General features: G+C 43.9%; 1 protein-coding gene across 1 annotated transcript in view; it reads right to left on the bottom strand.

The window, feature by feature from the left end:
• Positions 1–23,352, bottom strand: part of ITPR1 (inositol 1,4,5-trisphosphate receptor type 1) — a 150,268-nt gene that overhangs the window by 31,180 nt on the left and 95,736 nt on the right. Inside the window, exons 42-49 of the mRNA XM_085236225.1 lie at positions 11,497–11,677; positions 10,621–10,874; positions 5,796–5,996; positions 4,943–5,053; positions 3,695–3,790; positions 2,837–2,959; positions 1,683–1,787; positions 658–850 (exon numbers count right to left, since the gene is read on the bottom strand). Coding sequence (XP_085092351.1) covers positions 658–850; positions 1,683–1,787; positions 2,837–2,959; positions 3,695–3,790; positions 4,943–5,053; positions 5,796–5,996; positions 10,621–10,874; positions 11,497–11,677 — 1,264 coding nt within the window. The remainder of the gene's footprint in view (positions 1–657; positions 851–1,682; positions 1,788–2,836; positions 2,960–3,694; positions 3,791–4,942; positions 5,054–5,795; positions 5,997–10,620; positions 10,875–11,496; positions 11,678–23,352) is intronic.

The raw sequence follows: 23,352 nt of genomic DNA, 5'->3' as shown, positions 1-23,352 counted from the left end.
TGGCATTGGAAGGGGTCAAATATAATTTTAAAAGTTTTCCCAGCTGCCAGTGGGAGCCTCAGAGCAAAAAGGTGTGCAGGGCAGCATGTCCTCCAGTCTACTCTTTGCCCACGGAAAAGATTAACTCTGCCTTTACTATTACTGGAAAACGTGTGTTTAAACTCTTCTTAAATCTCTGCACTGCTGGAGATGCCACAGGCACCACGGGCAGCCCACAGCCATGCTATTACTTGGCCTTACTCTCCTTGCAACGCAGGGTAACTGCTCCTTGTACCCAGCACAGGAAAGGAGAGAAGACTGCTGCTTTCTTCAGTTTTGTCCTCACCATTTCTCCCTGTCCCCAAATGCCATCTCATTTCTGCAAAGCCCCCACAGATGCACTCCTTTCTCTTGAACCTTAAAAAAGATGACCTGTGATCTTTCTTGCTGCTCCCCCTGGATCCCCTCCGGTGGGTCCATATTGCGGTGGCTTTAAGCTTGATTTCATTACAGCATATCGCCATCGTGCAGAGAAGCAGATTCTTTCAAACAACCAACAAGGTTGCTGCCACACTAGGTAACCATCTGCTAGCAAATCAACATTTTACATTCTTAAATGCTGACCTAAATACTCTGCTGGTAACACTCCACACAACTACACTGGCAACAACCACTTACCTCGCAATTTCTTTTGCCAGTTCATCTCATTAAAGAGGTCTTCTGATTTCATGAAGAAATCATTGATCTTACTGCCTTGTTCATCCCTCTCCGTGGTGTAATATATCCGCAGCTTGGACTCCTTGGTGAGGAATTCACATATATTGGGCACAGGGAAGACGATCTGCTCCATTGTACGGTCTGACCTGACAATCTGAACAACAGTCTTAGTGGAGTTTTCCCTACTTTTAAATTTTTTGACTTCTTAGTTTGCCTGCTTTCTTCTTTCCCCTCTTTAAAATCAGCTACATGCAGAAACTTGGAAGCGTTTCTGTAGAACAGCATCTTGACAGAGACTCCAGTTAATTTACCTTTCAAAGCAGGCCTACATTTAGCTCCAAGATGGATAAATTCTCTGCTATGGTCTTACTCTGGCAATATTGTTCTTAGTTGGAACGTCCAAAGGCCCTGGTAAATCCTGCACCAAAGCTGCTCTGCATTTCAGTACAATCTGGTTGCCCAATTCAGCGATCTTAGCAAGTTTTAGCCACGCGTCGCCCGAGGAGTAACAGTTCTATTGAACTTGCTTATTAGAGAGCTTTGTGAACTCTCCGGGCTTGTGAATGTTTTACCTTTTAAAAGCTTTTCAGATCGACTGTGCACAAGGCCAAGCTCTCATTTTAATATAGAAAGAATAGCAGAAGATATCACTAGCTTTATGGATTAAGCAATAGCACCGGCCAAAATGTAACATAAGTGAAGTTACACTTCCTCCTGCCAACAGAGCTCTGCTTAGCTCCATCTTAAAGCCCACACATGACAGCTCAAAAATAGCTCTCCCCCAGAGGCTGTCAAAAAACAAAATAGAAAAAATAAATATATATTCTTATGTCAGAGATGACAGTCCACACAGGTAGTGAGTTCAATCAAAATATGGTGTATAACATAACTGTTGTTTAATTACACGGATTTTCCTCTCAAACTGGTCTTCCCACAGAAGATCACATCCCCAGGACTCTCCCAGCAGTCTCCATTTTCCCTCTTACCTCAATCTGTGCCGTGTGCTTGGCATAGAACTCCAGAGCCTCGTCTCCCTCAATCTGACCTCCTGGCTTCAGCATGTTCTGCAGCTCTTTGTTGTGACGAGCCAACTAAAATAAAGGAATGCAAAGGGAGTGGGAAACACCAGATGTCTCTCTATGATATTAAATTTCTGATTTTTGGCATAAAAAAAGAAATAGTATGCAGTCAGCTGCTAAGAAAGGGCAGAGTTGACAGAAGGCTTGTTCTGTTCCAACCAGACACCCTGCAGCTCTATTTTGGGTGCAAGTCATAATGATTCAAATATATATATTTTTAATATCTATGTTGTATTCCTCTTTTACCCACTCTCTCCCACACTTCACCTGACTTGGGAAAGTTCCTGAACATTCACATTCAGTCTGTCCTTCTACACCTACCCTAATTCAAAGGTGTGCTAATTGCTCCAGCACTGAAGCAGGGATGGAGGAGAGTGCTTGCAGCAACTGAAACTGAAAAGCAGATTCACAGAGCACCACTTTAAAAAAAAAAAAAAAAAAAAAAGCTTCTAGATGCTCTACTTTCATTTTACAGCATGATGACAAATTTCCTTCTCAGATGTAAAAGGAACAAGGAGTCTCTAATGGAGGGATCTACGTAGCATCAATGTATAAATAGACCCACATTACTTTTTCCCTTTGACCTTTCAAACACACAGCAGCGCAGCGGAACTGGCTGGCTCCAACATAAGTGATGGGAGAGAGAATGTGGCATGAACAATAAAAGCAGACTGAGATTTCTCCTCAAAGTTTAAATGACCCACAAGAAGAATTTCTTTAGGTGTAGAAATAACCTCCGATAAAGCTGAAAAATACCACCTTTACTCCCTTAAACTGTCAAGAACTTGAATTATGAGGCTTCAAAAACTTAGTCATGAATCTGCCCACTTCCAATTATAAAATTCCAATTTTTTTTTCTTACTTTTATTGCAGAATTTTCTTTCTGATTTTTTTTTAAAGCTAGGATTGTGTTATAAAAAAGAGAACTTGCAATGAGTTTGTTTTGTCTCTGAGAGATGAACCATTAAAACAATGGTTTTAAAAAGCAAAATAAAACAGGCCACCTGGTATTTGCAGTTTGTGATAATTAGTGCTCACAGAAACTATAGGTGAAATACTACCTGATGAGCTAATATATAAATGTTGTGTCCCACGTTCCTAGGAGATGCTGCAAGATCTTCTCCATTCTCTCCGTCCTCAAACTCTACTTCACCCTGCAGATACGCCTTCTTTATCACTTCCACCTGGAAAGATAGCCACAGGCCAGCAAAGAGACAGTTCAGTCTGAGGGGTAAAGTTTGCTAAGGCCAGCACATGTGGACTACTCTTACAGAAGAAAAAGGGAGCTGAGCATGTACAATTCCAAGAGGAAGGTCAGAGAGCTTCTCAGCACCCGAGGTAAAACAGGAAACCTCAACTCGGCACCTTCAGCCCAGCTCATCAACACAAGAAACCAGACTTCACGTTTCCCTCTAATGAATGTGTTTTTGGCCACACTCATGGCACACCACATCACCTTCATCACCTTCTGATCTTTGGCCACACCACAGCTCAACACACTGAGACAGTGTGTCAGTGCTTCAGCTGTGCTGTGAATCTCCTGGTTGTGTTTTGATCAATTAACACGTTGAACTCTAGCAATGTTGTGGGCTGGTTAACAAACAGCTTTTAGGACGCAATAAATTTGTCTTTTGTGCCAGTGGTTTCCTTACACAGACTTTGAAGTATAGGATGAGGATCCCCTCCTTAAGAAGCAGCAAAGCAGCTGGCTCTAGCATTTAGAACCAGGTAAAGCTCCTGCTTTCTGAGAACTAGCCAGGGCCATTCCCAGCAAACACCACACTCATTCAGTCCAACCCTCAACAGGACGTGGGCTGTCGGTGTCCTCTCACACAGTGCTGGGGCTGAGGGGGTCACCCAGAGCCACGATGGCCCCTGCTGGCTCGCTCCAAGGGAATGCAGAGTGCCTGAGGACTCACCAGTTCTTTGGGCCTCATGTTGTAAAGAATCCTTTCTGCGTTCTCACTGTCGTGCCTGCTCTCCATGATCGCCAAGAGCAACTTCGAAGCGTTGTTCTAAAGGGAAGGAAGAACAACATCAGTCATTGCCAGGAGCCAAAAGCAGAGCACACCCAGCCCCAGCTTCCACACACGCTGCCCAGAAGGGCTTCAGATGCCTCTTTTTTCCTTTTACTTTCCAAACCCTATTTATCGTGGAATACCAAATTAACAACTCAAGTTCTGTCACAGACTGAGGTTTTGAGGTTGGTGCATACTGCTTTGTTCTGTGTGAAAAGTACTGCAGCGTTACTGCACGCTTTCAGCTCCACGGTGGTGCAGCTCAGCACTACTGGAGATTCTGTTGATTAAATCAAAGGACAGCCAAGGCTGAAGACACAGACGTGCTTTGCTGCTTTTAACTGAAAATTACTCTGTGCCCTGCTCATGCCAAGAGGAGGAGGAAGGAAATGGGAAACTACCACAAGGCACCAGACTACTTTAATACGAATAATTAAGATTAAAATCCATCATGATTGACAATAAAAACCAATAAAAGTATTTAATTTTGAAGTATAATGCTAATTGAGTCTAAAAGCATTTTTTATTTAGAATAATAAAAAACCCACACTACCCATATTAATGGTGTGAGTCGGCGACGGAAGACAACTAGACAGTGCACTATGAGACAGGACAAGAAGTCAGAAAGGAAATGCTTCTCAAACATGGGCTGATCTGGGAGTACTCCATGATTACTGCAGTTAGAAGACAACCTGCTAGTTGTACTTTGACATCAGTACCAGGACTGATATTAATTCAGCATTAATATGAGTAGCCTCAAAAAATTCTTGATGACTAAACATCAACCAATTTAACAACAACAATGAAGTATTAGGCTATTAGGCATAGCACAAGAAATTTGACTTCCTCTGCGTATATAAAAGCTCACAAACAACAGAATTTTTAACTGGAATTACATTTTTCATTGGTAATCATTTTGAGACTCCTCAGTATTGCCTACAGTCAGCTATGTGTGAAAACGGTGGCTCCATGTTATCATTCAGAAGATGAAACACCTGTGACAAACAATCCTTGGGCACTGTGTTCAGCTCTCTGTAACTTTTCAGCACTTGTGAATATTGGGATTTAATAAACGTCAGTGTGATTCCAGCAATAAAATTGTGTTTCATCTTGTTTATGCTAACAGGATCACACAAAATATTCACTTGCCTTTAGTTCTAATACGAGGTCCATCCTCTTCTTTCCCAAAGGGTTGATATCATTGAGAATTAATGCTGTGATGATGTCGATACCGTTGGACTCATGAGTAGCAATACAGTTCTGTCCAAATAAAATTAGTCAAACTTCATTAATTGTCTACGCTGAAAATGCAGCCTAGGTCAGTGACCCAGCCAGAACAGAAGAGTTGGCTCTTTCATCGCCTGGTAAGCTGCTCATGATGAATAACGGCACAGAAAACTCCAGACAGTAGAATAACATGAGATAAATGCATTTGGTTGTACACTTTTCCTACAGTCAGCCATGACATGTCCTCCTGAAACCACCCAAACCCAGGACACAAAACAACACAGCTGATAAACTAAGCACTTACATGCCAAAGTGCTCAGGCTGAATAAGCAGCTAAGGAAGAACAGTGTTTTGCCAAGATTAGGGAGAGTTTTCTTTATTTCAGATGTGCCAAACACCACCAACTTTGGACACATCTAATCAAAGAATGCAATTTTCCACAACCTTTGTGCTTGCCCTGTAACCTTGTTTTTGTAATGGCATATAACTAAAATGTACAAACTGACAGCAGCTTGCCAGCTTCAAACTGCAGTCCTGCTCTCTGTTATGGAGTTGCTCTGCAGAGACAGTTATATTTAAAAGATAGCTATTCCACCTATTCTGTGCCTTGTATTACAGAGATAAAGTGCTATAAACCACAACCAAATCCCTTTTGTCAGGCAAGCAAAGTGAGCTGCCCTGTACGACAACACAAGTGCTGGCTGAGGGCTGAGCCCAGCAGAGCACATGCTGCAAACACAGGGAGGCAGGGATGTGCACCTTACAGACACGTTACCTGGTTTTCGTGGCAGGGCCCCTGGCAGTACTCGGTCAAGCTTTCCAGTGTCTGGTTGATCAGAGCTACGTTTTTCTCATTTATATACAGACCAAGAAGTCCAAGCCCACCAGTCGTGCTTCCACAGATGCAGTCCAGGAACTGCAGTGTTTCACACACCAAGTTGTAGTTGGTCTTGTTGTTCTGGCAGCGAAGGAAATTCTGCAGCATGTTACAGCCGGGGCAGGGAGGAGGAAAGAAATAAACCATACAAATTGATGTTTGGATCATAACGTTTTATTAAGTTAATCAACCTGCAATTGCATTGCATGGTATATTGCTCTAATTTCACTGGAACTTCATTACAGGGAGCCTGGACAGACAATTTAAGACTTCCAGGGCTTGCTTGCCATGTGCAATGCGCTCGAGCAGCTTATTGGCTTCACATTTTTATAGAAGACAGCATGCAATAAACAGAGCGCATCCATTAGAGCACTAACAGCAGCACGGAATGGGCAATACAGTACGGATCAGAAAGCTCCTCTAAGCTTGGAAGCTTTCTTCTATCCTGCTTGCTACATTTCACTACTAATGATCACTGAAGGCTCCTCCTGAGATTCTTCTGCAAGACAAGAGAAAACAACTCCCTGGCTTTGCTTCACAGCAGCACCACCTGAATTGGTGAGGAGGCACCGACTGCATGACTTGAAGGGAAGTGTCCTTCCATGTAATTCTCTCAGTTGCATTTCTTCCCACGTAATTATTGTAATCCCTGCTTGAAGTTGCTGATTAGGAACAGTTCGTTTAATGAAGTACCACAGTTATCAGCATGGATTAAATGTGTTTCCTCTCTTTTGTATTCCAAATGGGAAATAAAAAGAATAAAACAGCCCAAAGAGGGACAATTAATGAAAAACAATTTCCCAAGGACTCGGGTGGTTTCTGTCAGTAAGTTTCCTGCTCTGTAAAAACAAACAGACACCAGCACCTCCTTGCCTGGCAATGTCAGTGGGAGATGTCCCACCTGGCTCCATACAGGCAGGTTACAAAACACTGTAAAGGTGGGGGAAAAAAAGTTGATGAACAAAATGCATGGAACTCTGGAGTGAGTAAGGTCTTCTCTACAAGCCTGCAGTGCTGTCAACTAATTGCCTCCAGTGCTTGCGTCAGACTAATAAGTCTTCTAAGGCAAACAGACTGAGAAATTGCCAGATTCAATTGAAGGCTAAGCTAAAAAAGGAAAATGCTGTCTATGAATGCAGACTAAAGGTGACAGTGATTCAGCACATTTCAACCAATTGCTCATTTAACAACCTGACTTTTGATTAACTTGTCAGAGCGTAGAAAGGTTGATGCTACAGAAATTAGAGCTTTTCCCTTCCCTCCAGAAGAAAAAGCAAAAATAATGGGTAATAGTGAAAGCTACAGAAGAAAACCCTCCCCGTCAAGCAACATTCTCTGCGGTATAGATTTATTCTCATAATAGCTACATTTGTACCAGCCTTGGCATGTTGATTCAAAGTCAATAAAAACAAAGGAAAGAAGCAAAAGGACAGCGTTGGATGGCTAAACAAGGTGAAGGTATTGCAGAAAACAAGAACTCCCAGAACTGGGAGAAACTGCCCAAGGGAATCCCCGCTGAAGTCTCAGCCAATACGGTCAGAGCTCTTCCTTTTCCATCACCCAGATCATCCTTTGGGCTGCAATGAGGGAACACAATTCCATCCCAACGAGATTGATGGTAATAAACCTGAGGTTCCACCTGCCAGACCCTGTGTTCACAATAAAGAGCAATGGAGTTGCAGATTCAGCTGGAACATGTGAGAAATATACAGCTTATGAGATCTTAAGGAGAAAAGAGGAAAAGAGCAAACTTACAGCCTGACTTTAAGCATCCTCTATGCTCAGTTGACAAATACTTTCCAACGGGATGAAGTAGACTCAAAGGCAGTCTTAAGTCCTGCTTTTGTGAACAACTTTCTGGAGATGCTTCATGCTACTATCCATTCGTAGGGAGCACAATCTTCCCTATTTCTAGGATACACCAACAGATATGGCCACATTTGTGTAGGCAGCATCTGCAGGCAATGCTTAATGCCTCAGACTTTGCTTCCCAGTACACAGCCTAAAGCCAAATATCCTTTGGAGAAAACATACAGACTTAAAATAAAATTGGCTTCTTCAAGAATACTAGCTCAGTGCGTTCAGGCACGGATGAGCACAGAATCCCTGGAAGGAAAAGCTCTACCATTTACATGGGTAACTCCCCCAAAAGCCCAGATGTTGTCATTGAACAGTCTTTGTTTTAGAAGAAATCCCTGATTGGAAAAAAAACTTTGCACAGAAAGAAGAAAGCTAAGAGGTGACTCTCAGTAAAGAGATTTTGCAATGATCAGATTTCTGTTTTCCTAGCAATCAGGCAAGGCAAGGCATTTTTCTCTGAACACTACAGTCTATATTGGTCTTAAGTTAATTCTCAGATATGCTTCCTGCCTACAACATGACAAGCTAAACCTGCTCATCCTCTGTGTTCTGTAGTACTGCTCTGCCAGCCAACTGGGATCACTATCCTGCAGCACACAAAGCCCTGCTTTTCTTTATTACCTATACTGTGTCTTCAGTAATTAGGAATCAAAGAAACAGTAAAAAACAGCAACAAAAGTTACATCAATTCCTGCCTTTTTTTTTTTTTTTTTTGCAGGTAGCCTATAGAGCTTTAACCTGAGCATGACTGGTCAGCATATTATTACAACATTGTTATTTTATCTCACAGAAATTATTCACCTGATAGAAAAAGAATCAGAACAATAAACGTTTGATCTTGATGGAAAAAATAAATGCAGCATTGAAGCAGCATCTCCAAACGTGGCTGCAGGGAAGAGCTGGTTACAAACTCGCACACACGTCCAGATTCCAGAAGGAACTTCTTCCTGCTGGGAATCCCACTTCCCTTCCCTCCTCACTTTCTGCAATTTCCATTCCTGCTCACAGCAAAACATTCCCTATATGCTTCACTCCATCACCAGCTTCAGTTCATATGACTAATTCTGTAGTGCACAGGGATGTCTCCATTCAGACAAGAGACAGTAAAGGAAAGACCTCCTACGGAAACCGCCGTGGCTGTCACTAAGCCAAACAAACAGCCAGCAGGCTGGCTACAGCCATCCACAGCTATTACATTTTGCTTTCAAGGTTGAGCTCTCATGCAGAATCAAAAGGTCACACCTAATGTAAGCGTAGTAAGAACCCCAACTATCTGTGTGCTGAGGAACAGCTACTGGATGCCCTCCATGGCAACATTCAATGCATTCAGCCTGAAGAAGGTAACACAATGTACTTTAACATCCACTTGCTTTGTCCCAGACCTTCTATTCAACCTGAAGGCATTGCAAGCTGGAGGAAGGCAGAATCATAGCATCACCAAGGTTGGAAAAGACCTATGAGATCATCCAGTCCAACCTCCACCTATCACCAATAGTTCTCAAGAATTGAGATTGACTGACTGTTCTCAAGAAGAGCAACACACGCAGCATGGAACCCTTCTAGGCTCACAGTAAAAGCATTTTCTTGTCTAAATATCAGACTGCTTACAGTTGCTAATGGCTTGTAAAATGCTTGGTTGGACCAACCTGTCACTGCACTAATAGAAAGGAGTACGAATTACACAAATTTGAACTCACGCGATCTTAGCAAACCTCAGTTCCTGGAATAAATAACAAGTCTTATTTATTCCTTTAGGTTGTGAACACATTGGTAATATTGATAATGAGTTCGGATATTGTCTATTAGCTGCAGATAGATTTTGAAGCTTCATACACTCCTACCTCCACTTCAGTACCAAAGGAGAAAGGCAAGGATCAAGGTGGGCAAGTAGAAATAGAATTATTTTTGGAAGACGGTTCCCTTTACCTTCACTTTACCCTTTCTTTCCTAGAGCAAAATGACAATATCTGCTGCTTGAGGAATTTAATTGTTTGGGATGGTGAACAGCTCAGGCCAAGTTTTCACAGTGGCTTGAGTTCAATTTTGTTCCTATAGCTTTCGGTGCCTAGCCAAAAACAGCAGCAAGAAAGGATCCTGTACATGTGGTTTGGAATACTGCCATGTGAAACTGCCATCCTACTTGTCTCTAACATTGCTAACGGCATGAGAACTGTTTGACAAAACAAAGATCAAATAGTTGAAAAATTAGGAGAAAGCCTGATGTATGTAACCTCAGCACCTACAAAATGTGAGAAGAATTACACGTTGGTAGCACAGAAATATTAACATACAGCTTTGATTCCAAGTATTGCCAGCAGCAGGGCATTAGAGTTCAGCGGAAGTGATTTGGCAGGTCTAAAAAGCACTCACACAGGGTCTTTACAGTTCTGGCACACTACAACAATATGCAATCAAGGCAATTATTCCTCCTTTATGAGGGCATTTAGCACATTGTACTGTGACTCCTTACTTCAATTCTAATCCAGCAGCAGCAGTTACTATGCTGAACAAAAATCACGTTAATTACAGTCCATTTGCAAGCAAAAATCTTATCTCCTGTGGAGGTATGTGCTAGATGAGACAGGGCTCACCACTCAGAACTGTACAAACTTATCAGAGAGCATCACACACCACTGGGGGTGGCACAGACAGCAGGCTTCCCACGACTGCCACCAGTTGGGTTTTAAGCATCTCCATGAATAGAGATGCCACAAACTCCCAAGGGCAGCTCATTCCAGGCTTCCGTCACCCTGGCAGTGATAGCATTTTTGTTGTTTAAATGGACTTTCCAGTTTGTGCCATTGCCTCTCTGCAGTGACCGCGTGAGGCGGTGCGGGCACAGCTGCTCAGCAATCACACTGACCTGCAAATCCCGATTGTGGTTTTCACAAAGCAGCTGCAAGAAGCGGAGGATGGGTTGCATTATGGAGATCACAGCACTCATCTCCAGGTCATCTTTGCTCTTGTCGGCTGCTGACTGTGCTCCTTCTGCTGCTGAATAATGGTCATCAGAGTCAGCTTCCCTCCGGTAGGTGCTGTACGCCTTTCTTGTAGCTGCAGAGGCCTCCAGTAACTGATCCCGGACTTCTTCTGTAATTTGGGACATAGGCTCCCTCACTAAAATACACAAGAACAGATCTTCCTCAGGCAAATCGATTAAAAGTGACCAAATATCCAGTCACACACTTCCCATGGAAGTTCCACATACAGGTGAGCTATTTGCCATCAGTCCTTTCCAGTAAGAATGTTTAGTGTGATGCAAGGGGCTCGAGCTTGGAAGGGTAACACATCACTCCCTTCCCATCTTTTATGCAGATCACATTAAAATTACAAATACTGATATTAATTGGTTAGGGAACACACATCTAGCACTAGCAGGAGTTATAATAAAGGACTTGCTCTAGAAGATAATTAGCATTTCTCCACTCATTGTTAGAGAAGGCACTGACCACAACCCACAGTCCATGGTCATTACTACGAATCAGATTTGGGCAGCTTGTCACAATGGACAAGGTGGCAGAGTCTCATCTCAGAAACACCTTTCATCATTTCAATAGCACAATCTCACAAATGGATGAAGGGGGGATGAAGCTCTTGAAATCTCAAGGCAGGGCACCACTGATCTCTGAACTCTGTTCTGTGGGATCAGAGATAGAGCATTATTACATCAGTCCAAACGAGTTCAAAAAAGCATTTTACTCTCCCTTGACACTTTAGAAAGGGCACAACTGGAGATTACCTCTTTTTCTGTTGGGAACATCTCTGTCTGAGTCTTCATCTTTCTTTTTGTTTCCTAAGTCACTCGTGTTGACTGTGACAGTAGCCTTGATTTCTTGCTGTGCTACTTTCATGCGATCATAAAAAACCTTAAAGAACTTTTCGGATTTCTTGTCTTCTGTGAGTCGGCAGAAGAACGAATGCTACGAGAGGAAGTGGAACAGGATATATATCTTCATACAAAGATATGAATGCAGATTATTTCACCTTTTTGCAATGTGTGACATCTTGAAGGACCAGAAAGTTAATTAGTTTTCAGCAATCTGAAACCTAGAAAAACGGAGACTCAGATCTTATTGTTATAGAAGCCAAAGTGTCTCAACTACAGCAGCTCCCTTATCAACGGCTTCCAAATATAATTTCAAAGAAGTGCAATATATTGTGCTAGCCCTCACACGTTTAGGCAGCAGAATTCTTCCTCAACAGTGGAATTAATGTAAATAAAACAAATCAAGGTAAGGTAAGGACAAAGCAGTTATTTGTAATTTGATTCTCAGTTCAGAAACAAAACACTATGAAACGTGTCGAGGAAAACCATTCTGCCTTCCTCTCCAGGTACCGAAGGGACCGTGGCTCATAATATGCAATAGTTGATCTTAATTCTGTCTGAAGGTGTACAAACGTGGAACAAGGGGTATTTTGTGCTCAGTTTCCATTGCCCTGTCTGCAGACTTGTTTAAACTGCTTTTAGTTCCTACTCCAGTACACCTCTAAGTGACAGAGGAGCTCAGAGCACTGACCAGTCTTAGAAAGATTCGGTAATGTTCTTCTGCCCATGTACACTTAGGGACAGAAAGTTGATCCTGAAGTTGAGGAGAATACAAATCACGTACAGGACAAAGAGGAGCCAACATGGGGAGTGATCAGACAATCCTTGATGAAACCAATATGCTGTTACATAAATCAGTACCAGAGCTTAAACACGACTGAAGGATGAACTTGTAAGTGGGTCACCTTATGCAGAGTATTATGAAATTAGTTAGCATTCTGCAGCGGCTCACAATCCAACAGCTTTACATGATGAATAGGAATGAAACCTGATTTATTGAAAAAACAAATTGAAAACGGGAATAGCTATATATCTTGCTTGCTTGTCTGAGTGTCTTGTCCGCCTGCCTTTGATCACTCCCAGCAGTCACAGCCAGAACACCGCTTCATGACTTTGAAACACTAAAAAGTCGCTGCTTTGATTATAGAGAAGTGCTACTATTTAAGGAAGTTGGTCAATACTCACGTGAGACATCCCTCCCATCTCTGCAATACTTCTGTTGACCCAAAGTCCCTCAGGTAAGCTTAGGAGTGTGTTCTTACTTTTAGTGATTAACGTAAAGGACAGAAGGAGGAACGCAGTACAAGCAGTACGTCTGCACGCGGAGCTGTCAGAAACAAGAGGGAGCCACCAATGTTTGACCCTGCCACTATCCACAAATGAGTAACGTCAAAGCTAAGGAAAGAAAAGGAGATGTTTGAGGACACGCGGTGCTATGTATGTATGTGATGGCCACAAGGACTCTAAGAACCAAGGAAGGAAGAAATGCGGAGATTCCAAACATGAAGATGGGTGGAAGTGCCCCAGGCCTGGAAGACTGGCCTAGGAAGTGACCAAGGTTTCAGCCAACCTGTCACAAGGGACAAGCTCCTTTCACTACCAGGCAACACTGCAGAGACGCATTGTGCCAACAGACATTGCAACAAGCTTAGCAACAGCATAGAAACCATCCCAGGCCCTCTGACCTGACACAGATATGATCTGTGAGCCCAAATCATTTAACATTTGCAGAATTATTCTGTAATCTAATACTTTCTATCAATAACTTTAATTTATGTCTACAGACGTAACCAAATATAAGCATCCCTTGAACGGTAAGTTACTTATCTAGATAGTATACTTCTTCTAAATTGGTTCTTTGACCTGGCCAGGCTCAACAAACAGCATGCTGCCAAGTGCCAGCCGCAGCCACGCGAGGCCTTAGCATTTCCCTGAGCTGCTGGCCAGTGACCAAACCCAGCTGGTATCAGCTGCATCTTGCAGATTTTACTCTCATGGTAATTAACAACAAACATATCAATAATAAGACAGACAGAGCAGCATAAACCATCAGTTTCAGAAAAAGTCACTGTTTTCTGAAAAACAGCGCTGTTTGCAGTTCAAGCCAGTGATCATGTCAGCTGGTGGCACAACTGAACAGCCCATAGAGGAAGATTTTCCCTGTGATGAACCCATAGTGAACAAAAGCCTTTTTCTAAAGAACCACACTGAAGAACCACCTTGCACGCAAGTGCTGTGACTTGCTGACAGGTTTGATTTTTGTCATCTTTTCAAGCTTCTTAACTGACTTTCCACTGCACTTCAGAGAAAAAACAAATGAAACAAACATTTCCAGTAAATTCTCGCGTGTGCTGTGCATGCATTTGACGGCTGTCACAACACGACTGTTTCAGTTTAGGTCAGGATGCCTAACACCTTCACACATACATATCAACCACATGCCAGCTACCAAAGATACCGTACTTTAAGTAGTATGATCCTGGAAATTGTGTTCCAACAGGTAACTGGTGATGATAATTATGGTAGAAATCCTAAACTTTATTTACTGATATAGCCTCAAACTAAAAACTGAGAAAATCTCCTTTTCAAAACCAGAAATAGAGCAGCCATTCTACCTTATTGCATGCCAGGATCCTGGCTTGCACAGTCACTGAATCACAAAGCTGGCTGCTGGACAAGCAAGTGTACTAGAACAGAAGTTTGGAACATGAATCTTAGAACAGTTTGAGTTGAAGGGTACTTTTAAGATCATCTAGTTCCAACCCTCTGCCATGGGCAAGGTAACTTAAGAGGATAAAGACCAGCAACCTCTGTTCATACATATTTCAGAAGGACAGAACTCTAAGTATTGCTGATAAGAGAGCATCTATTCTGATCTGCTGCTTTGAGGGCCTGCTGAGAGATGAGTGCAAACACTACAGCCAAGCGTGACTTCCTAGAGGCAGACCTGGAACAGGGCAGGGCAGCGTGCCCCTGCCGTAGCCATACCTGGCTGTCCCAGGGTCCTGAAAGGAGCAGAGGTATGAGCATGGCTTGTAGTCGAGGAGCTGGCAGTGGACCAGTTCTCTGCTCTTACAGAGCTCTAACGTCATGCAGAATTAGACTACATTTTGTTTTGCTACCGGTTGTTGCCATTAAACACCAGACATCACATGACATAGGGAGGATCATGAGGTTTGTTTTATGAATGCTGGATTCAGCAAACGCAGCTTTCCAAGTAATGCACCTCAATGAAACGCAGTGCAACCCCACAGCACAGCAACCAGAAAGTGAGATAATATGACTGCAATTAATGACAAAGGAGGAAAGCTCCAAGGCGGTCACGGGAAGCACTCAGCTTCTCATACAGCGTTAGGTCAGAGTAGGTGATGGTACATGAACTCACCCAGCAATAACTTCACAGCTTTCGTTTGGGCAATGGAAAGAACTTTGTTCAAATGCACAGAAACACAAAAGGAAAAGCTCCTCACCTGAAGGTCTGCAAGTTCTGTGTCTTGCATGAGCGTGGCAGATCTGCACTGCCATGCTGAGCAGATACCTTCTGACACCCAAAGCAGTCTATTAAGCCACCAAAGAAGTAAAACCACCACCACCAGGGGTACCAGGGCACCTGCACAACAACTTGTCCTTCCTTCTCTCCATTGCCCAGCTCTGCTCCTGAAGAAATCCAAGCAGAACCCCTCATGCAGCAAAATAACCCCTTGCAACTCCAGCATGCTGCCTTGGAGCTAAAAAAGGGATAGTAAGAAAATACCAACACCAGCAATCCTCCTCTCTGTTTTCTATGACTTTTTTTTCTACCAATTTATGCAAAACATTTTGCAGGAGTAAAGCTGAGAGACAAGTGACCGATTTGAGAAGAAATTAAATCAAAGGTGAAGTTTAAATGCCATAGTATTTATTAACTACAGCCCAGCCCACCCCTGAGCACCATTAGCCCCCCTTAGGCCTTGCTCACTAAGAGGGACTCGAGTTCAAACAATGCAGCTTTTGAAGAAAAGCATCCTGTCTTGAGAAGGCATTAGAGGTGATGAAATACGTCTCTCTGTAGTGGTTAACAACTGTTAGAAATGTGTGATTAAGCTACATTTATATCAATTTCCAGCCATTATTTTGTTTGTTTGTTTTAAATTATTTTAAATTATTATCTTTTAAGTCTATGTTCTTTCCATGGTCATCCCAGGTACTTGGTATCTTCTCTTCACATCATGTATAGACACTATTAAATGCTTATCCCTTCACCTTTTTCTTTTCTGCCAAACTGAAGAAGTATTTCTACAAATCTTGCTTGCTGCCATTTCACTCAGAATTCATTACATTTTCTGTGATTGTTACTTTTTGGCAGTCTCTTCTCTTTTGTAAACCATTGAAAATATTGGTTCTAGAATCACATTAAAAAAAAAAAAAGCATTAAGGAAAGGGTGCATTTCTTAGGATGACCATTTCACCTCTTGTGCTTTCCCTTCCACGATTTTTGACACAGAAGACACAGTTCCCAAAGACAAATGGAAGATCAGCTCCCAGTTCCAGTACGTGACGGGAGGCTCGTAAAGAGGAGAGGACTTTTTCACATAGTCTGATAGTGACAGGACAAGGAGGAAAGGCTTTAAACTAAAAGAACGTAGATTTCCATTAGATGTTAGGAAGAAATTCTTCACTCAGAGCAGAGAGGCCCCAACAGTGCTGCCCAGAGCTGCGGTGCCCCATCCCTGGAGGTGTCGGAGGCCATGGATGGGGCTCTGTGCAGCCTGAGCTGGGGGCAGCCAGCCCATGGCAGGTTTGGATATGGATGATCTTTAAGGTCCCTTCCAACCTAAGCCACTTTATGATTCAGCTGAGCACAGGGAGCTCAGGGCAGCAGGACTACGGGGATGGGACAACCCCAGCAGCGCACACAAGCGCAGCAGTGACACGAGTGAGGCTGGGAGCCACACCAGGCTGGCACCTTACAAACGTAGACACCCAGCTACCCAACTCACAGTGCATTCAGCTCACAATGAGCAAAGCTGTACCCAGCAAAGTGCTGCTAAATGGAGAATCAGAACCAGCTGAAAGCAGTCTGCTTCCAGCTCACGCCTTCCAAGGGCTTACCCTGCGTTACCCCTCTGCTCAGCACGCTGTTCTCCAGCACCTGCCAGCTGGATTTGCCCAAAGGCACAGCTATCTGCTCTGCTGTCTGAGAAGAGGCACAGTTGCTGGCTTGCTTTGCACCAAACAGGTTTTCCTTCCAGGCTCAGTGATTACGGGCTGGACGGTACGCAATCTGAATGATCTTGTTGTGTGAAATATAACCAAAACCTATTAGCAAGTGCTGGATTTGAGACATCTGTTCAGATACGCGCTTCTTCCTGAAGGAGGGTGGCCTGATTTTAGGAAAGCATTTGGCTGCGGAACCCAAACAGAGCTCGCCGTCATTCTGCGAGGCCGCAGTATTTTCTGCACCACACCCTCTGCAATTCACAAAGCTGTTCCAACAGAGCACAGCCGCCGCCAGCCCATCTGAGCAGGTTCCCAAGAACTCCCCAGGAAAACAAATATTTGATTACGAATAAATACAGAGAAGCAAAGCCCCAGCAAGTGCCTCACATGAATCCCTGTGAGCCGCTGTCATTTCCCTCCCTGCTTCTCTAATGTCAGTGAATAGAAAATATCCGATGAAGCTGACGAGTCAGGGATATTTCAAAGAGGAAAGTCCCTCCAGACAGAAGAGGAAGATCAGCTCTCTGGCTTCTGTTCAGGACATTTTATTCCAACGCTAAAGAGAAATTATTATGGGGCTGTTAACTTGCTTGGGTTATCCAGACAGGCTGCCAGCACGGAGTAATGCAAAACTTCTGTGCTACCCCACGGCTGCAGAACTTGCTTGCCCCTCCCATCCCATTCCTTACAGCTGGACTACTTCAAAGCAGCCACATTTGAAGAAGGGGAACTGCTTTGCTAACACAAGCATGGAATTAAGCACAAATGCCAACTCTTTATGTTCTGTCCAGATGCATCACAGAATTGAAACCTAACTTTTTCTTTCTCACCCTTGTCCTGCACTTACTAATACAATTGATCTCCTCTCTTCCTGAAGTCTTCCACACATCTTGGCTCACTGAAGATCCACCATTCTGGGACATGACTGATGGATATCATCAGTCTTCTGTAGCTCAAGGAATCAGCAAATATTTCATGATGAACATACGTCACAGTTTGAAATAAACCCGTAAGGAAAATCTGCTGGAACATCTCAATGCTCAGTGACTGGATTTTTTTTTTCCTTGCAAGCTATGAAACAAACTTTCTCCTGAAAGCAGAAGGGGGACTTCCAGTCTGTTTTCTCCATAGCCTGACCAACCCCCCCTGCTATAAGCATCCACACACAGCCCTGCTGCTCTCAGCTGGGGATTGCCCAAAGGTTTTGGTGGCTACGGACATACACAACCTGGCCTGTGCAAGCCCTCATCTTTCCCAGCAAGCATTAAATGAAAGTAGCAGCAGAGTTCCATCACTCATACCAGGAAGAGCCCTTATCTCCTACGTGTCTTCCTGCTGCAACGCTCAAAAGCTTGATGCAATTCCATCGTTTCTCAAGTAGAGTCAAACCAGAGCCAAGGGCAGGGCATGCCCTCACAGCCAGCCCAGGGGACAGCAGCGTGACGCCAGGCGAGCAGAGGGGAGCGGGGCACACTGCAGGAGCTGCAGGCAGAGCCATGCCTTCTGCCCGCTGCGGATCCCTCTGAACAGGGAGCAGATGGCTTCCATGGCGTGGGAGACTTGGGGGCCTGACCTGCTTTCAGCACGGAGCCTTACTTGAGTTCCTCCTGTGTGCATGTGCGAGCACGCACCGGCGGGTCACACAGCTAATCTGTGCAGAGCTCTTGTATGGCAGGAGCACGAATCCCACTTCCTTGGTGAACCAGTGAGCTGTGTGTAGGTGTGAGAAACAAGGAAGTCTGCAGACTCCCCAGAAGAAAAAAAAAAAACGTGTAAGATCTTCTTGAGAGACAGAGGAATTAAAGAAAACCATAGCAACAAGTCAGTCCACCTACCCAAACCACCCACCCACCACCAGTTTCATTTGCTGACGCACTTCAAAAACAAGCTGGCTCCTACCAGCTCTGGAAGGTGAGCAAGCCCTGAGAGCTCATTAAATTCCCTCCTCAGCTACTCGTGTGTGCCTGCAGCTAGTGAGCAAGTGGGATATAAATAGAAGTTATATAACATCTCTTTGTTGATTCCTGTGCTTACCAAAAAAAAAAAAAAAAAGGCAGCATGACCTTGTTTTTCTGAATAGCTTGCCTCTGCCTGCTTGTGGAGGACTTTAATCCTGTTAGGGATCATCTTAAAAGTTGGGTATGGATTCCATGGAGAGAACAGGGAGAATCCCTGACTTATATCCCTACTTCTTGGAGCACCAGAACCTCATCCGAACGTCAAGGGAGAGCTATAGCACAGGTCCCCTGGGATATCCAGACAGGCTGCCAGCACAGAGTAACACAAAACTTCTGTGGCTCCAACATACCAAGGGGTATCAGCCATGACTGACATATAAAGACTACAAGTGCTGGCATAGCAATCTCAGTTCATCCAACCTCAGCCTCATCCAGGCATACTACTGCCTCCAGTCAAAATTAATCATCACTTGTAAGACAAGGACCCCTAACAGCTTTCGGCTCTCTCAATGCATTCTTAGCAGGTCTTGTTTGTTTTTAACATGGTGGGGTCTAATGGTAGGGGAGATCCTAGCTTTCACTGTGCTAAATGCATGAAAACACATGTGAAAGAGGCTGTGTGCCCAAGGGCTTACAATCTGAAGTCTCCTCGCACCCATGACAATCAACAGTGCATCAGGAGGTGGATTTCCTCAGCGCTAGTTTAATTGCTAGTGCAAGTGCAACGCCTCGTTTTGGAAGGTAACTATGGGGTCTGGATTTGCATTGTGCTTTGTTTCAGAGAGCTCCCTCTCTCGGTCACAGCCCACAGCTCAGTGTGATGTCTGATGCAGGTCCTTATTGAGATTAAGTAGTAAATTTGGTTAAAACAAACCCAAACTGCCAAATCTAAAACACAATTTTGCAACCACATCTCTGTTTTGCATCACTAACACTTCTGTATTATTTTGCAAAGTTTTCTCCTGATTTTAGAAGGCGGCAGCTTGCACCTCCCAGCAGCAGCGTCTGGAAGGTTATCCTCAGGTATAAGCAACCAACAGAAGCAGCTGCACTCAGCTTATGAGATTTCCATGGTGTCCACATGCTGTTCTCAGCACAAGGCCAACACCTGGAATGTTTTCAGTGCTTCTCAGCACTTCCTTACCCTTACTACCAACACAATGCACACCAGCTGGGGAGGTCTTCTCCCTGAGCCTACGTAGCATCTTGGTTCACTTGGCATCTGCTTCTTTCCTATGCACCAGCAATACAAATAGGAATTGGGCAGTCCGGATTCAATTGCTTTTCATACAAATAGGCAATTAGTCAATAACCATCAACCCTTGTTGGACAGTCTGAGGTACCGAGTTTAACGATGGAAACCACAATCCATTTTGCAGGAGCTTTCTTGCTGGTGGCAGTACATGAGGAGTAAAGTCAATCAAGCTGAAGCACATGTATAGTGCAAGACAGAGCTGGGGGCCAGAGAGCCGTATCAGTCCACCATTTCACCAAAACCATATTTCCTATGAAATCAGAGGATTGAGAAGCCAGCTGCTGCTAATTCTGCAACACAGCCACATAATCCCACTTCTTTCCTGAAAAATAATCACTTTTTCCTTGAGTACTGACCCCCTTCACTTTGCGTTTGCAGCCCACCTTGGGAAGACGTGGATGAAGGGGTGAGGAAAGGCACCACTGCACTTCCAACTGGCAGCTCTGCATCACATCGCTTTGGGGCAGCACTTAAAATGCCTTAAGCTGAAGTTATCGACCTCAGGTACCTTCCCTTCCTGAAAGTTCCCACACGTGCATGTGAGCAGTTTGTCATGTAATCTAACTTTCAAGAAGATCCCTAATTAAACCAGCGGACCGAAGTCTCCATGGAGAGGCTGTTATGTAAGGGACTTGTCATTACCTTTCACAAATGAAGGAAACCCAAAACTCCACGGAAGTGAAGAAAAATACATGGTGCTTCTAATTTGTATCTGGCAGAGAGAAGTGTTACAGGAAAAGTCTTCAACAATTTTCTCCACTGTCATTCATTGTTGATTGCTCTAACGGAGGAAAACTCACCACGTTGCAGTTTGTGTGCAAGGAATGGGCCATCCTTTGATCTCTTCCCAAGGAGCTCTGTGCTAAGCGTGCCTACGAGCAATGGCAGTGGCCCCACTGCTCCTGCAGAGCCGGGCTCCACGTGCCAGCCGGCAGCACCCAGGTGAATGGCGCCCATCCTGCCAGGGCTGCCCAGTCCTGCAGCGCTGATGTGAGCTCTCTTGAAGCGAATGCTGAGGGTTATATAAATTAATAAAAGGCTTTACGTAATTTTCAGTTCAGTGAACAGTAGCATTTGTCAAGTTAACCTGCTGCTTGGCCCTGACCCTGCAGTTCCATCTCCACTTCTGTCTCCTTACAAATGAGGGCAGGCGTTCATTGAAGGGGGAGCGGCCATCCTGCTTGCCCCAGCTGCCGCCCCCCATGAGTGCTTCTGTTACCAAAGCACTCACAGGGTTTCTAACATGCACCAAAAGCTAGAAACAACAACAAACTTCTAAAAGTTTCCATCCTGAGAGCTTTAAGTGGGCAAAGACTTCTCTGTCTTTCTCCCTGAACAGTGAATTTATCACTACCACGTTCAGCCCTTATAAAAAAATAGGCAGAGCAGTCTGGTATAATGTGTGTGCTGTCCTCTTGGCCTCTAACCTAAGATAAACCAGGAATTACTTTTCTCATCCTGCTTCTCCTCCATATTAATTTTCTTAACAATACAATAAAAATCACTCCTGCCAATTATAATAAGGAACATTTCTAATTTGCTTTTCTGCTAGAGTTGCCAACCACCTACTTTGCCTAGCCTTAATATCAGCCCTGCGTGCACTTAATGAAACAGCAACACCTATTCCAGTTATCCCTTTCCAGCATCACCGGGATCTGTTCTCCCACTAAAGCTCATGGGAGTTACCCGGGAACTCCCATTATTAACCACATTACAGTCGTCATGTGCAGTTCCTGTGTGTCAGTGCAGACTTTTGCTTAACTTCAGGCTGAACTCATTTCCCGTGTGAAAACCTGGAGTTCGGAAAATGCCGTGCAGAGGCAACACATTTCTGGCTTTGCTGTCAAAGCCTTTTTACGTAACCCGTCCCGATCCCACTAGCTTCCTATTCTCAAAGGACCGTAGGTATAAGCAGTTTAAGTTTAGCGAAAATTATTCAAATGCAGCACAGAATGAACTTATTCAGAATCCTATAAATGAAAAGCTGCTAATAATAACAACCAAAAAAAAGTGAAATGATGACAAACTGTGTTAGAACACAAAGCCAACATGAGCTGACTTGGCCAGGTTGACTGTCACAATGACAAACGTATCTGATGAAACTGAACAATTATTAGTCCGATGACTGCAGATGACTCTGCCACTGACACATACTGGAAACTACCATAGAATTTCAGAAAATCCATGCTGCAGGTTGCAGAGGTTGTGCAGCCCTACCTTATATGCAGAATGTACAGCACGAACACCTATGGGAAAACGACTGGGACAAAGCATCACAGAGTACTGGGTTAATTTTTATAAACACATCTAGTCTCATAAGCACATCTAGTTTCCATAAGCCAACAAAAAATTTTGCAGCCTGTTCCGTAAGAAAATAAAGTCCTACCAGATAAGAGAGCACCACACTGCCATACTGTTATTAAATCTGTACTGTAGTGAAAGACTGCTTCATATAATATGCTAGATGTGAAGCTGTGCAGGCTAGGAACTACCTCACAGTAGCTCTTCTGCAAAGGCAGTACTCCCCACCAGCTAGGTGAGCAGCTATGCTGTCTTACTAACCTGAAGAGAGAAAAGCTTGGTTACATGACTTTACCATGTCAAGACGCAAGTTTAACTCGGACATCATTCAGCAATTACTCCGAGGGGTACAGAACTGAAACGGTGATTTTACTGAAAAGCAAGCCTCCATGTTTGCTTTGATTCACTGGTGTTGAGCCAGCTGTTCTCCCAGAAATTAAGCTCTGTGGATGGTGTTTGCCTACATTAAAGTTTTATTTACTTGGCTTTCACGACTCAAATACTACTGAAAGATGAGAGAACTGAGTAAGTGCCACTCTTGACTAAAGTTTTGTAAGTTTCAATGGGCCTGATGGTGCTGGAGACCATGCAAGCAAAGCAAGGCCCCAGGGAACTCACTAGCTATCAGCAGGTTAATCTAAGCAGAGATAAGTCAGGGAACACCTCTGAGCACTGATAAGCCTTTTTTGCCTTTTGCTATTAGGTCACTGGATTGTTACAGCATAGAATATCTACATTGGGACCACTTCATAGAATATTTTCAATAAAATCTCATCTGTACTTTGCATGCAGGAGTAAGAGCTACTGGGTGTGTCCAAGACCTCACAGTCTGCAGCACCAGCTGCCGGCATCGCCAAGTGATCTGGTTCCTAAAACATTCTGTTCTGCAAAGCAGCAGATCTGTAACCCCCAGCTCCTCACTGTTCCATCAGGGCACACACACACGCACAAAGCAACTGCTGGCTGTTCAGGACAATTTTCTAAAGGTAAAGACAGCCACAAAACACTTATTCCCAAAGGGAAAGGATGGAAAATAGTTATTCTGGTTCAGCGGAA

Source organism: Meleagris gallopavo, chromosome 14 (assembly GCF_905368555.1).
Source record: "Meleagris gallopavo chromosome 14, MGAL_WU_HG_1.1, whole genome shotgun sequence".
NCBI classification, from domain to species: Eukaryota; Metazoa; Chordata; class Aves; order Galliformes; family Phasianidae; genus Meleagris; species Meleagris gallopavo.
This window is presented reverse-complemented; position numbering and strand designations above follow the sequence as displayed.